Source organism: Lonchura striata, chromosome 2 (assembly GCF_046129695.1).
Source record: "Lonchura striata isolate bLonStr1 chromosome 2, bLonStr1.mat, whole genome shotgun sequence".
In the NCBI taxonomy this organism is placed as follows: Eukaryota; Metazoa; Chordata; class Aves; order Passeriformes; family Estrildidae; genus Lonchura; species Lonchura striata.
Genome location: NC_134604.1, coordinates 108,278,000 through 108,292,131, shown reverse-complemented (window position 1 = coordinate 108,292,131; position 14,132 = coordinate 108,278,000). Strand labels below are relative to the sequence as shown.

The 14,132-nt window shown below is 34.1% G+C and overlaps 1 protein-coding gene across 1 annotated transcript in view; it reads left to right on the top strand.

The window, feature by feature from the left end:
• CFAP47 (cilia and flagella associated protein 47) overlaps window positions 1–14,132 on the top strand; it is a 268,440-nt gene that overhangs the window by 107,868 nt on the left and 146,440 nt on the right. The window contains exons 46-48 of the mRNA XM_077781662.1: window positions 7,511–7,707; window positions 11,208–11,351; window positions 12,885–13,058. Coding sequence (XP_077637788.1) covers window positions 7,511–7,707; window positions 11,208–11,351; window positions 12,885–13,058 — 515 coding nt within the window. The remainder of the gene's footprint in view (window positions 1–7,510; window positions 7,708–11,207; window positions 11,352–12,884; window positions 13,059–14,132) is intronic.

The window sequence follows — 14,132 nt, the reverse complement described above, 5'->3', positions numbered from 1 at the left end:
GAAATTAGATCATATGGCAGTGTACATAATCTTTTTGATATATATTTTTTTCTTTCTAGGATGGGTAATAGTTACAGGAGGAAGTAGAAATGTCAAGATGATGCAAAAAAAAAAATGGGGCTTTTGTAGTGAATTCAGAGAGGTGAAGAACATCCAGAAAGAGAAGCTGATATAACCAGCTGAACGTAAACATGAAAACAACTGTCTTTCTTCTTCATTAGGAAGACAGTGCTAACTGATTCAGTGTATTTATTGCACTAATGAGGAAGTACAGGAGGATTTACAGGCTCTTAGAAAACACAATATTGTGACAGAATTCCCCAGCTGGTGGTCCTGGGTAAACCTTTGGTCTCATTTGAAAATTTTGACATCATTGTCTAAGAAAGCAGCAGTATTTTAGCCATGGTGGTGGCTTTGCTTAGGGTGGGAGTGCCTGGTTCTCTGAAAAAATGGTACTGCTATATTTATGAAGAAAAACAAAGGTGGAAGCAAGCTGACTAAAATCTATCTTTGGATCAGAATTTCTTAGATTGCAGTAGCAGGAAGTGTGCAACCAGCGTTCTAAAAACTCTGCCAACAGGGAATTAGAAGGTAAAAAAAATCAATGCCACTCAAAGCATTTTCTTGAAAAGTAGATCTTGTTAAATGACCTGATTACATTTTTGGCACTATTTACAAATCAAATATATAAAAAGAGTACAATATGCTTACCTTACTTAAAGTGTGATATCTTGATCAAAACCCATACTGCATACTTGTATAGATCTAAAATAACACATTTCCAAAAATGAAAACCTTTAGCAAATATTAATTCATTATTGGAAAGTCATCAGAAGGGGAGTCCTTAGGAACCAGTAGTTATTGCACAATGTTTACTACATTTCAGTAGTTGGGAAGATTATACAGACTTTGTTGAATTCAGAATAACACAGATTTTGTGAAAGAAGTTTGTTGGAACTCTTACATTGTTATAAGCTATGAATTTTAGTGCAAGCAAATATGTAATTATATATTTGGAACAAAATCTGCATGCTAAACCATTTGGTATTGTTTAACCTCACCATGGTGGTTGTTCACCTTTGGGTCAAATGGGGTCTTTAAGAGCTTTAGTTTCCCTCTATCATTAGAAATAACCTGGAAAATAATTCAATTCCCATATTAGGGAGGTATTATTCGCTCAGGAGAAACGTAATTGACAGTAAAACTGAAATGTTTTGCAAACTAAAGAATGGTAGATTGAAGATTCAGAAAGTCATGTTAGTCATAATTGAAAAATGTTGCAACATTGAAATATGTTGCCTTTTCCTCAGAGGGATGCTGTGAAAAAATCAAAGTATAAAATGTCAAGTGCGACTAAAATAATGGCTCAAAATTTTAGCAACTGAGAAGTAGCATGCAAAACCAGCTCCATGCTTCCCCAAACCAAGTTCCTTCTAAAGGTGAAAGAACAAGAAACTTTGAATAGAGAGGTTTTATGGCTCAGAGTTGTAACTTGAGTTGTAACTTTGCTTACCAGTGTCACTGATTTTGTAATGCATATATATGTTTATAATCTCGATAATAATTTAAGATTTCCTGCCATGCATTTTTATTTTACAAAGCTGTATCTGTGTAAGTGAGCATGCTCTTCCTGCAGGTGAGGACCATGCTTGGTAAGTCAGAGCTATTGTATTATCTCTGTTGAATAGCTTTTATGAGCATTTTTTCTGCTGGATATTTGCTGGTCCTGTCCAGCAGCACAATACTCACTGTGTTTAGGAAAGAAGGAAATAGCTGTGAATTTTCAAGCAGAACTGTGAAAACCAGTGCAAAAGTCTATTTGTCTTTCCAGCAGTTAATCTGCTGAAAATCAGCTTTGATTAAGTCTTAACTAAGCAGAACAACTTCTTAGGCAGTTGGGTTTCTTTGAACAACATGGTTTTTATGCTAAATAATGTTACTTATCAAAGATGAAATAACATAGGTATAAAGGGGAGGAAGGGCTTTGTTTTGCAGTGATGTCTCCCAGAATGTTTGAGAAATCTGCAAAGCAGCAGAGAACCTATCTCACAGTGTGAACTAAAGCTGTCAGCCTTACTTCCCACTCTCTGTTTTTCTGACATCAGCTCCATTGTTCTTTCATCAAAGGATTTTTGTAAAATTCTGAAAAACAAGGGTCTTTGAATGCATAGCTTAGAAAATACAGTACAGGTATAGAAAAGTGCTGTTACTGTATTATGAAGGAGAACATAATACTGAAACAGCACATCCACTTCTTGTTCCACACTTAAGACAGAAGGTAGCAAATGAAGAAGGGGTTAGCCAAGTTCTACCATAATTTTCAAGATCTTGAAAGATTGACTACCTTGATGATTCCATGATCTCTGAGGGAAAGAGGTTCCTTTCAGGTAATTTAAATAATTGCCTGTAATTATATAAAAAGGGAAAAGATGTCTGATTACTGATGAAGACTGTTAAGTGCTCTATGCAGAAAGTACAGCACTTTCTATGTAAGACAGAGATTTGTAATGAAGCAATTTATGATTCCTGTAAAATTATGTGAATGAGTGGTTTATAAAATGTGAGCAAACTCAAGAGAAACAAAAATCTTTCTACCACTCAATCTTAAAAAAAAAAAAAAAAGTGGAAGCTTTCCTAAGACACACAGTTTTGCTGCAATTGTCAGGTTAGGGTCATCCTTAATATAAGAATTATTTGGTAAAATTCTAATGCCAAGAAAAACATCAAATAATATGTGTTTTGGTATTAAATAAGGAATTATCCCAGAATTAGGAAATTCTGGAATTTTCTGGAATAGGCTATGCCTTTATACATTGTAACATGACACTGACAATTGCTCTGAGTAATGGAAACATAAAAGTTCCTGAGACAGAGCACCTCACAGAGCTGCCTGTGACAGTTCATCAATACTGAACCATCTGAGTACTTTATAAGAAGGCCTTCCTGTTAATTTGGTTTTCTTTTTTTCAGACTTTTTTCTTGTTTGCAATCTTCTGCCTTGAAATGACTTTAGATTGCCACTTGTGCTATTAGAAGGAAACCTGATAGCAATTGGACTAGGCATTTTTTAAAGGAAAGAAAATATATGGGAGTAAATGGCTGATAGCAATTGCTGTTCTGAACATTGCAGCAGCACACGTCAGTACCAGCATATCAATACCTTATTTTATACCTTTTAATAATACCAAATCTCAACACACAATGATAAATACACAAATATATTCCATCAGTAATGGTAGATTTGTGCAGTTCTATAAGGTAGTGGTAGATTTTAATTCTCAAATGGATATGCACCTAAGCAAGTGTGTCCTGATAAGCAATTTCTGTAGTTTATTTGCATGTGCATTATTGAACTTTTCTAAGGCAAGCATGCACGTCTTGTTATGGAATGCTTTTTGTCATTCCATATAGTTTAGAGTTTTTCCTATGTTTATAAAAATAAACATAGAAAACCTAGGCATGAATATAAAACTAAAACCTTTTTCTGATGGCTGGGTTGTATTATTTCACTTCAAAACTGTCCATATAAATAAGTAAAGCTTACAATTCATTTTCAATGAATAAAAGTTGTTCAACCCTGCTATCTAATTTAGATTCAGTCTCAAAAGCTAATATTAGAGTCCTGTTGCCTCTTCCTACAGGATTTGACAATGTTGGCTCCCTGCTGTTAGACTTACAGAGAATATCCAAGAAGAGTTCTCTTGTTTTTCTTTCCCTCCCCCCCCCCACTTTCTACCCAGTGAATGATGAAAAATCTTTGTCTACAGAACTATTAGGAATTGTTTGATATTTTCTACTTTCTCAGTACTTGTACCTACAGTTAATTTATTCATATTGTTCTGACTTCTTTGTGGTTTCTGGTAAAGCTACTAGTGACTTACTTTATTCTCTTTTTTAAACAAAGAAAACCTTTCTTCACAGAAATCTAGATCACAAAAAGAAACGAACCGCACCACGGACGTCTCTAGCTAGCTCTTATTATATCTTTTCACTATAAGCTTTTATTACTAATTATGCATGAAATTATTATTTTGCAGTAAGTGATAAAAAAGACTTGGTTTTGATCCTCTCTCCATGTAATATTTCCTTATGCATTCAGTGCAGTCTTTGTAATAATTCTGAACTTTCTTCCTTGTTTGTAGGAAATTTTGTTCAGTCTTCCATGCACAAAAAATCAGTTTTGAAATACTTTTGTAAGTTTTGAGTGAGTGTTTTAGAGAGAACTTAGCTCTTTTTGTATTTTAGATTAAGAGTCTTTGATCTATTTTATCAGTGTAATTTCTTATAATTTGTCTAATCCCTTCCAGCAGGGGTTATTCATCAAATGACTTTAGAAAACACCTTCATGTCATGGTTCTTAAAGCTGTATTAAGTAACCTTGGCAGCATTGTTCACTGATGTAGTGACTGTTTTTTTCTAGAGTGCCTATGAGTATTTTTCATAAATATTAGGCTCATTGATTATTGAACAACCAGCCCCCTACAACTGCTTTACTGTAGTGCCACACAGCTCCTCACTGGCTTCTGAATCACACACAAACACAGCTGCTGAATATTCATAACAAGACATTGAAAAAAAGGAGTCTCCCATTTTTATTTTGAGATTAATTTAGGAAAACCTGATTTCATTCTTTTTTTCCCAATAGGTCTTAATTTTCTGATTAAGTGTATTTAACTGTTTGTTTAGGTGTATAATGGTATACTATATCTAAACAGAAAAAGGAACAAATAACCAGTTAGTAGGTTTTTTAGAAAACCTTCTACAAATCTGTTTAATTAAGATAAAGTGAAAAGAAATAATAAATAAATGTACACAGTGGTAGCAAAAAATTTCAAAACTTTAAAGCACTCAATAAAGGATATAAAAGAGTAGTTGCTTTTTCAAGACTACTGAGTTGAGTGATGTTCCACTTCATATGAGCCCATTTGAAGACCTAATATGTAAGCAGAAGTCAGAAGAGTCTGGATTCTTAAATATGATTGCTTATTTAACCTTCTGGGAGTCCATACCTGCAAATTCAGTCTTGTTGTTAATTTAACCAGTGCATAGTGTCAGACTGAGATAAGTTCAGTGAGAAATTTAGCTTTGAAATTCTGAATAGATAGAATCACCATTGCTGAACAAAAGCTAATATAATGTGCAATTATTTGATGAACTGCTGAAGGCCCATGCTTTCCTACCTTCACAAATTATCACAACAGATAGTGTTGTGGAAGAGTAGCATTTCTATTTTTACTCATTTCATCCTCCCATAATTTGTAATAAGGCTAAACAGTGATTACTGAGGGCCATTATTACTGCCTTATGGAATATGTTTTTTCTTACATTTTAATGTCAAAACAACTGTCATTACTTTTCTTTGAAAGGTATTGTTTGTAGGCTAATGCAGTTAGAGGACTTAATTTGAATTCAAGCAGATCTGAAATGATGAGTTATAAGACTTTTAAGAACCAGAGGGCATGAATTTTGTTAATTTTGGAATTCAGATTGTATTTTGCAATAAATAAGTGACACAAAAGGCCAGGCAGTTTCCAGAGGACATGACCAGTGCCTATGTGCTATAATTTAGTTTTCCAACAATGCATGATGAAATTGCACACTGAAAGTTTAGTTTTTGCAAATACTCCTGTTTTGACAACTGTCTCACAACAAAACCCAATATGATCAAGTGAATGTTTCCTGTAGGCATTTGTCAGACCTAAATCTAGCAAATAAAACTGTCAGCTCATTTCACATGGAATGCTTCCCTGTGAAACAATAAAAATCCTGAGTAGGGGTGGAAGCTGTAGCAAACCCCTGTATTGCTCTGACTTTTCACTGTTGAAGAAATACTTGCAGCCTCATTCTTTTTGATGGATGCAGGCTCTGTTTCCTGCTACATGGGAATTAAATAAATGATGCCCATGGCTTACTGTTGACACTCTCAGATATTGTTAGGTAAGCCAGTTGTAGCCTCATGGATTTTATTCATTAAATCTTTGAATATATCCCTAAATTAATCTTTGTTGAATGTCATAAGAGACTGAGAGAACAAAACATGCTAAGCTGAGACATTTTTAAGCCTTCTTTATGGTATTTAAAAACATTTTGAAGAAGAAAAAGTCAGTCTTCATCTATAATTTGAAGACAAATGATTTCTGTAGTTATTTTGATTTGGAGGATCCATGTATCATTGCAGAAGATATTTATTGGGTTGAATAAATATAACCAATTTACTTGTTTTCTTTTTCATTCATTTTAGTTGAGCATAATATTTAAGTTATTCAACTGACTTATCCTAAAATAGATTTTCTAGATGCATAAGAAACAATTTTTTTTTTTACTAAAGTAATGATGTACTAAATATTATAGTTATGGAATGTACTTTTTATTACATTTTTCTATAGGAAGCATTTCTGTTTGAAAATGTGCCTTTCAAATATGGGTCCAACTTGGGGAAAAATAACCCTAGTTATTAGTAATTAAAATTTCTATTTAGTTCAAGAAAGTAAAACTCATCCAGAAATGTATGGATCTTTGTGTACACTGTATTATTTTTCTTCAAGTACAACAGAACCTTGTCTCTGACTTGTCATCTTTTTCCAGCTTCAGGCATGGGTTTCTAACCTTGGAAAACTGCAGAGAATCAGTCTTTGTTCCATGTAAAAGTACAGCTTTTACAGTTGCAGTCTTCATGTGGTTTTCAGGTTTCTTAGAAACTCTGGGACTGGGGAGCTCTTTATGGCCATCACTGGAGTTCCTCATGTACCTTCTTTTCTCCTTCAGAAATGTGTCCTAAAAAGGCTACTTAAAATCCTGTGGAAGAATCTGATCTTTTCTGTAAGCAAGCACAGAGGAGGAAATCTTTGCAGCACACTTGTTAGACCTGGCTCTGTGCAGAGATGGACAGAATTTGTATTGCTTCTTCCTTGCTCTGGAGATTACAGTGGGGAATTTTTCTCTGTGCTGCAGATTGGGAAAATGGGACTTTGCATGAATCTCTTTCAGCTTGGACACCCCAGTCAGTTTTGGAATTGACATACTTTCATACTTTCAGTACAAAATGTGGCATAGAAAAAGGTCTAATGAGCCGTCATGAGAGCTGCTGCATTTAACAGAATTTCAGTAGTTGGGTATGCTCAGCCAAATATACTGCACTATCACTGGTATCTCTGATGGTAGCTGTTGAAAAATGTGTAGTAGCTTGTATAGTTTTAAAAATATTTACAGAAATTCATATATGTTAAACACTTCTACTAGATTTAAGAGATATTTTAAAATAACTGTATCTGTGCACTACTAAAATCAATATAAAATATTGTTTGCATACTTCAACATATGATTTTTAGGAAACTAACTTAAATGGTAACACTCCTAAAACTCTGTTGATTCTTGGAAATTTTTGCATGTACTGCTGGGAAGACTCTCCTGCAGTTTATTGGAAACCTCTTCAGATTCTGCCTGTGAATTCAATATTCCTGAAAAGCTTTACAACAGCACAATTTTTTTTTTTGTTGTTTTGTTTTGTTAGGTGGAAGTGATACAGTTGAGTTTCCTATAAAATTCACTCCTAAGAAACCTGGTTGCTACCACTGTCAGATTATTCTGAAGTCACCCTGTGATATTCGTGTCTATGAGATTGAATGTGTGGTGAATGCAGAGCAGGCTGATGCACAGATTGAATTTCTAACTCCAGCTTACCAGACAGTGACTCAGGAAATTCCAATTGTAAGTTCACTCCTCTACTGCTAACTAAAATAAGATTCAGGATTTTAAAAAAAGTGGATTTCAGATCAATCTTGTTAAAATTTACAGTCCTGAAATATAGAAATGCATGTAAATAATAACTTGAAGATTATTTCTCAAAGTCCATGTTGTAGATAATGTAAAACCTGTTAGAAGAAATCATTTACTTCAAGTTAATTATTAGTTTGATGGGCTAAGTTTTCATGTTTTTCTTCTCAAAATTGTTAGTGTGTTATTTAATAATGTTATCACAATGAAAGTGAAAAAAGTAGTTTTTTAATCTAGGGAAGAAATGCACTATTTCTGAAGGAAAAGAAAGGAGAGATACTGAGGAATAAAATAGAAGAACTACATTATATACAGTTAAAAAATGTGGTAAGAATAACCAGTATACTGTGTATAGTTTCATCATATCTGCTTTGTATATGAAACCTTTAGCACATGAGAGGTAAGATTGGAGAGAGAAGATGGGTGCAATATCATCTCTCTCAGAAAATGATTGGTCAAATTTTAGAGAACTTTAAAATAAAACAAACAAAAAACCCCTCAAAATTTACAGGGAATGAACTTAGGCTGTCGGAGAAGGAATAAAGATTCTTTAAGAGATAGAACCAGTAAAAGATTTCCTGAGAGTTGAACTTCAGTTTGGTCTTTGTCCTTTTGATTGGAGAGCCACTAAGGAATACTAGTGAGCTAATTTATAGAGAAATTATTCTGAGATTTTGTAGTCAAAAGAGCAGGGGCAGATTCAAACAAGAAGACTGAATATCTGGGAAAAGACTGAATGCTCTGTCAAATATTGAGAGTATAAAAAAATGAGTACATCAGAAAGGAAAAAAAGAAAATTGAAGGAAACCATATTACCATTCTATCTCTTCTTGCACACAAGTTTTAATATATTAATAATTTATGTATTAAACATTGATTTTTATGAGTGTTACATTAGCGTAAGAACAACTGATACATAACAGAGAAGGGTAAGGGGATTTTCTACCTTGTTTAAACAGACACTTGCTAAACAGATTTGCTTTATTCTTCTGATGGATTTATTTTTCACTTGAGTGTTCACTTTTTAGTAGTTAGATACTTTACATTTCTATATACACTCCTTCTTCTTGGAGATTCTCTATCTGCCACGAAGTTTCCCATATTTTTATTAGCAGTATTGTATTTGTCATTTAAATTTTCTTATATATTCAGTGGGAAAATATATGCTCATTGTGGAACTAAAGATGCAGTTATTCAGTCTGCTAAAATTAGTTTCTTGAACCAAATATTTCGTGCTCAAAGCACTTTTTACAGACACAAGCAAACAGTCCTAATGTGTGTTAGGTGGAACACTTTATAAATGGAGCAAATTAAATGTTCAGCTGGTCAGCTTAAAGCCACACAATGAATTAGTGACAGAAACAGAATAAGAACCCAGCTGAATCTAAGATCTGTGATTAATTTATTTTGGAGTTTCCATTATTTTCTCAAGCATGAGATGAATGTGACTGTTCCATCTCTGCCTTTCAGACTCTCCAGGTGTAGGTCCAATACAATTATTAGGTACTTTGGGTTGAACCGTCTATAATCCTGTGAGGAAATTCTGACTTCCTTAGCATTAATTGTGTTTAAATTAATTCACTTGACAGGTTTTGGATGAGATTTTACATTAAGCAGAGATCCTATAGGAATTAGATGATTAATTAATTAAAGCCATTAATGAACAAGTATAAGGGAATAGAATTTAACAAATATTTTAACTTCCTAATGTTGATGGTTGTCCTTAATATCTTTCTTTAGAAGACACTTGTAGACATATTCATGCTGTGTTAGAAGGATTTGTTACAAAAGATATTCACAGTGATCATGCTTGTCAACTACATTTCTCCAGATGACAAATTTTAGTGTTAGAGATTAATAAGAAATATTTGTATTACACATTGATGTAACCATTACTCTGTGGATAAAGGAAACATCTGATACCCATTGTACTAGAAATCACTGAAAACAAAATAACTCAAGCACCCAAATTCTCATGGCCCTCTTCTAGAACCTAGACCAATCCTGATGATGTTTTTCCTCTATCCCAAGTTTTAAAATGTTTTAAAATGTTAGATTAGCAGAGAGTGATGACCTGTCAATTTTACACCTGGCCAGCTGGTTTTCAAAAGGATAAAGCTTTTTCTGATATTGTGGAGATAAACAAGCATGATACTAAAACACCCTTTTTCGTTGTCTTTTTCGTTTTCATTTTATCCTTGGCATAAGGACATCATACTTTTTTTTTTTGTGTTTTCTACCAGAAATGATGTCATTGTTATTACAGAATTGGAGACATGGTGATACAAGTTTTTGGTAAAACTGAGGCACTACACAAACCTCAACATTGCATGCAGGCATACGTGCTCGGCTACTGGGAAATTTAGCAGCTAACACTGAAGCATTAATCACACATATTGGTCAAACCTTAGATCTGTGGTACCTCTTGATCACAGGTCCTTTGTTCCTGAGACTTTCAGAGACAGAAACAAAGACTGGAGTATCATCTCTATTCCCTGAAATCCATTCTTTATCTCTGATGTTTGTATATAATTTTCCATAGATGACCATTATCAGTAGATCATATGAGATTAATCTTCTCTATTTGACAAGGCGTAAATTAGGTCATGAATTACAGTTTATTTTATCTTTCAGATGAGTGTTTTATTAATTTTTTTTTTTTTCCCAGACTGGATATTTGGCCATCTGGTTCTTTCAAATAGTAGGAGGCTGAATAGCATTATTTTAGTTTTACTACTTTTAGGCAGCCTATAAGCATGCATTATGAAATATCCCACTTTTTACCATAATCAATCAATCTTGTGATACATCTGGGTGCAAGATAAACATGTTTCTTAAATAGGCTCAGGCTCATATTGCTCAGGATAGGCTTTCTTTTAAGTATATTTTCTTCAAAGTCCAGATTCTGAGAGCACAGGACTGCAAATTGTCCTTTGGAGATGGAATTCTCAATTCATGAGACTGATCCTGTAACACTGCAGTGGCTGAATGAGGTGATATATGCCAGTACACCACATCAGCACCTTAAAGAGATGCACCAAGATTTTTTACGATGGTATAGGAACAGAATTTTGCCAAGCATTAAACACCATTATACAGATACTTGTAAATGTTTATAATGATACTTACAAAATCCATCTTGATCATTTGCTAGATCATGCTCATGTTTTCTAATGAGTATTCCTGCTGATAGTATTGCTACTGAAAATAGGGGTTATATGACTCTGGCTGCCAGGAATAACTGGCAGATTTATTATTAGCTTATTTAATTTTAAAAATACACTGCTTTTATTCTTCCCAAAGGCACGCTGAGCCAGTACTTGGAGCAAATGAGTATTGCCCTCTGATGTAGTGATAGCTGCAAGTGAAAGCTGAAATGCACATTAAAAAAATTAAATGCAATCTAACTAACTTCTTTGATTTGCATCTTTCAGAGTAACATATCCAGTGAGGACTGGAGGTTTGAAGCAGTTTTGGAAGGACAGTGTTTTCATGGCCCTCCTGTAATAAATGTGCCTGTAGGTGGAACAGTTCCATATCCACTCACGTTCAAGCCGGTTGCTGAGTGTGAAATAATGGTAAGAGAGAAATTAGTTTCAACATTTCACCAGTGCTTTCACTAATAAAATTATCACCAATATCCAATTTATGAAATTGTTTAGACAGTTGCTAATATTAAAGCATGTATGTACTTTAGAGAAAGAAAGGGTAAGATTTACTACTATCTGAAGTAAAAATACAAATGAACTAACTTTGTAAAGCTTAAGATTAGGTATGATAGATTTCCCCGCCACATATTTTCAGGTCTTCTTTATTTAATTTTCTATTATATTCTTTAATTCTAGTAATTTCTATGAAATCCTCCAATCCTACAGTTATTCTGTAAAAGTTCTGAACATTTAACACAAAAATATACATTGCTATTCTGAATTCAAATACTTAAATCGTATTTCATTATCTAAATAATTGGGTAGTATTTCTCATTGCATGCCTACATCACAAATTAGTTTATGTAATGAGTACTTTATTTACAGTTAAGCCACCATTTCACAGCTGCTTTTGCCATCAAAGTAATCACTAAAAATGACAAGCAGAGAAAAGGCTATAACACCTTTAGCAGGAAGCTGTATTTGTGGCTTGTCTGTGTCCCAGATGAGAGATTTTGACTGCAAGTTGCTGTTGAAATATGTAAACTGCCAAAGATGAAAAAAATGTTCTTTGAAGCATAAGTCACCCTTCTGCATGTGTTACCAACCAAATACCATGCAGTTTAGGCAGCCAGTATTATAAAATTATTAAAAGACAAAAGCCCTGAATCTTTTGATGACAAATGATTATGGAGATTATTTTAGCTGAATCACAAGATCATCCAGGTTGGAAGAGACCTCCAAGATTATCTAGTCCAGCTGTCAACCCAACATTACCATAGTTACACCTAAACCATATTCCAAGTGCCACATCCAGATGCCTCTTGAGATGGTGACTCCACCACTGTCCTTGAGAGCTTATTCCAATGCCTAACCACTCTTTCAGTAAAAACCTCTTTCTAAAGTCTAATCTGAACCTCTCCTGGCACAAATTAAGGCCATTTCCTTTCACTATTTCACTATTTCTCTATGTCACTTGAGACATAGAGAAGAGACCTGTCCCCACCTCACTACAAGCTCTTTTCAGGTGTTTGTAGAGAGCAACACAATTCCCTTGAGTCTCCCTTTCTCCAGGCTCAACCCTGTGCTTGTAGGACAGGTGGAAACACTCAATGAGCAAAGTAAAATATTATATGGGAGACAAGGAGTCATGAGATCATATGTTCTTGGAGACGTTTGTTTTTCAAGAAGAAGCCAAGAAGTAGAAAACCTAGAAATATGAAAGCTTTATGTTGTTGAATTTTGTAGTTTAGAAAAATTTAAAATAAAAGTTTTTTTTCTCTGGTTTACTTCTCTGTTTAGCAATGGGTTTATTGAAGAACTAGGAAAGTCAATAGGAGCCCTTTCTTGTAAGCACTCTGAGTCACCTAGCTTTGAGAAATAAACGAAAGCAGTTCCTTTGGCAGCCAAAAGGGATTTGTACAGTAATGAAACAACTTCTTTTTTCTCCTTTCTTTATCATAGGGAAGGCTTATTCTGAGAAATGTTACAGCTGGAACTCAGAACATCTTTAGTCTTAAGGGAATAGGGAAGAAACCTCTGCCTCAGGATTGCATTGTGGTAGAGTGCCAAGTGGGAAAGGTCGCTCATAAAATCTTATGGGTGCATAATTATACCAAGAAGGTGCTAAAATACAAGGTAATTTTTTTGCAATAATTTGACAAATATTTTTCTGACAAGGACTGATATATTATGTGTTATGGTAGCAACAATTATTGTAATTGCAGAATAATAAAATTCATGTATCCATGAGAAAATTTTCAATCTTTCATAGTATTTGTGGTTTGTCTGTGTCCCAGATGAGAGATTTTGACTGCAAGTTGCTGTTGAAATATGTGAACTGCCAAAGATGAAAAAAATGTTATTTGAAGCATAAGTAACCCTTCTAAACATATAAACTATATGTTTATAGTCAGGAAATCTGTGAGATAATGTATGATTTTACTGTATGCTTGATAGGAAAAAAGATTTCTTCATGTTTTAGTCTGAGGGGACACTTCTACAGTTGTTCTGTGTACATTTGCTAATCTTTCCTTCTCCAATGATTTGAAATCTGTGGCCAAGTCCATCAGTTTTGAAATCAGATCAGGGGCCTGGGAATTACTGGGTTCTGAAAATCTTCATAAAATATTGAATATTATATGAAAAGGACAAAAATTATTATCCTCCTAAGGGAAGGATTGCAACATGAGCTCACTATACATTAATTTCTCATGGCCCATTGGCCTGGCCCAGTTACTGTCTATTGCCCAGCTGTTGTTTCAGCAATGTTGGAGGAAGTTGGGAATGCTTTGTGTGTTTGGTGATAGAAGAGAAAATTCAGAGGTAATCACTGGAGTTGTTGAAAGGCAATGGGTTCACTGAGGAAGTTAATAAAAATTCTTAAGGAATACAGTTTTATTGATTTCCTTGCTCAAGAACATATTTTTACTATTAAATATAATAATTATTTTTCATCATTTCCAATAACTATATTTTATACTCATGTTTACGCATATACATTTTCCTATTTAAAACCACTATTGTATTACTGAAATAGCATTATTTTGCTACTATCTATCTTGTCTGTGTGTTTAATTTGGAAGCGATAAAACTATTTTTGTAGCATTCCTCACCTTCTGCATCTGACTTGGATCCCATGTCCTATGCCAGCAGAGGCAGAAGGTACATTAGGGCAATGAGGACAAAATTCTGCTTTTCTTCTCAGCTACA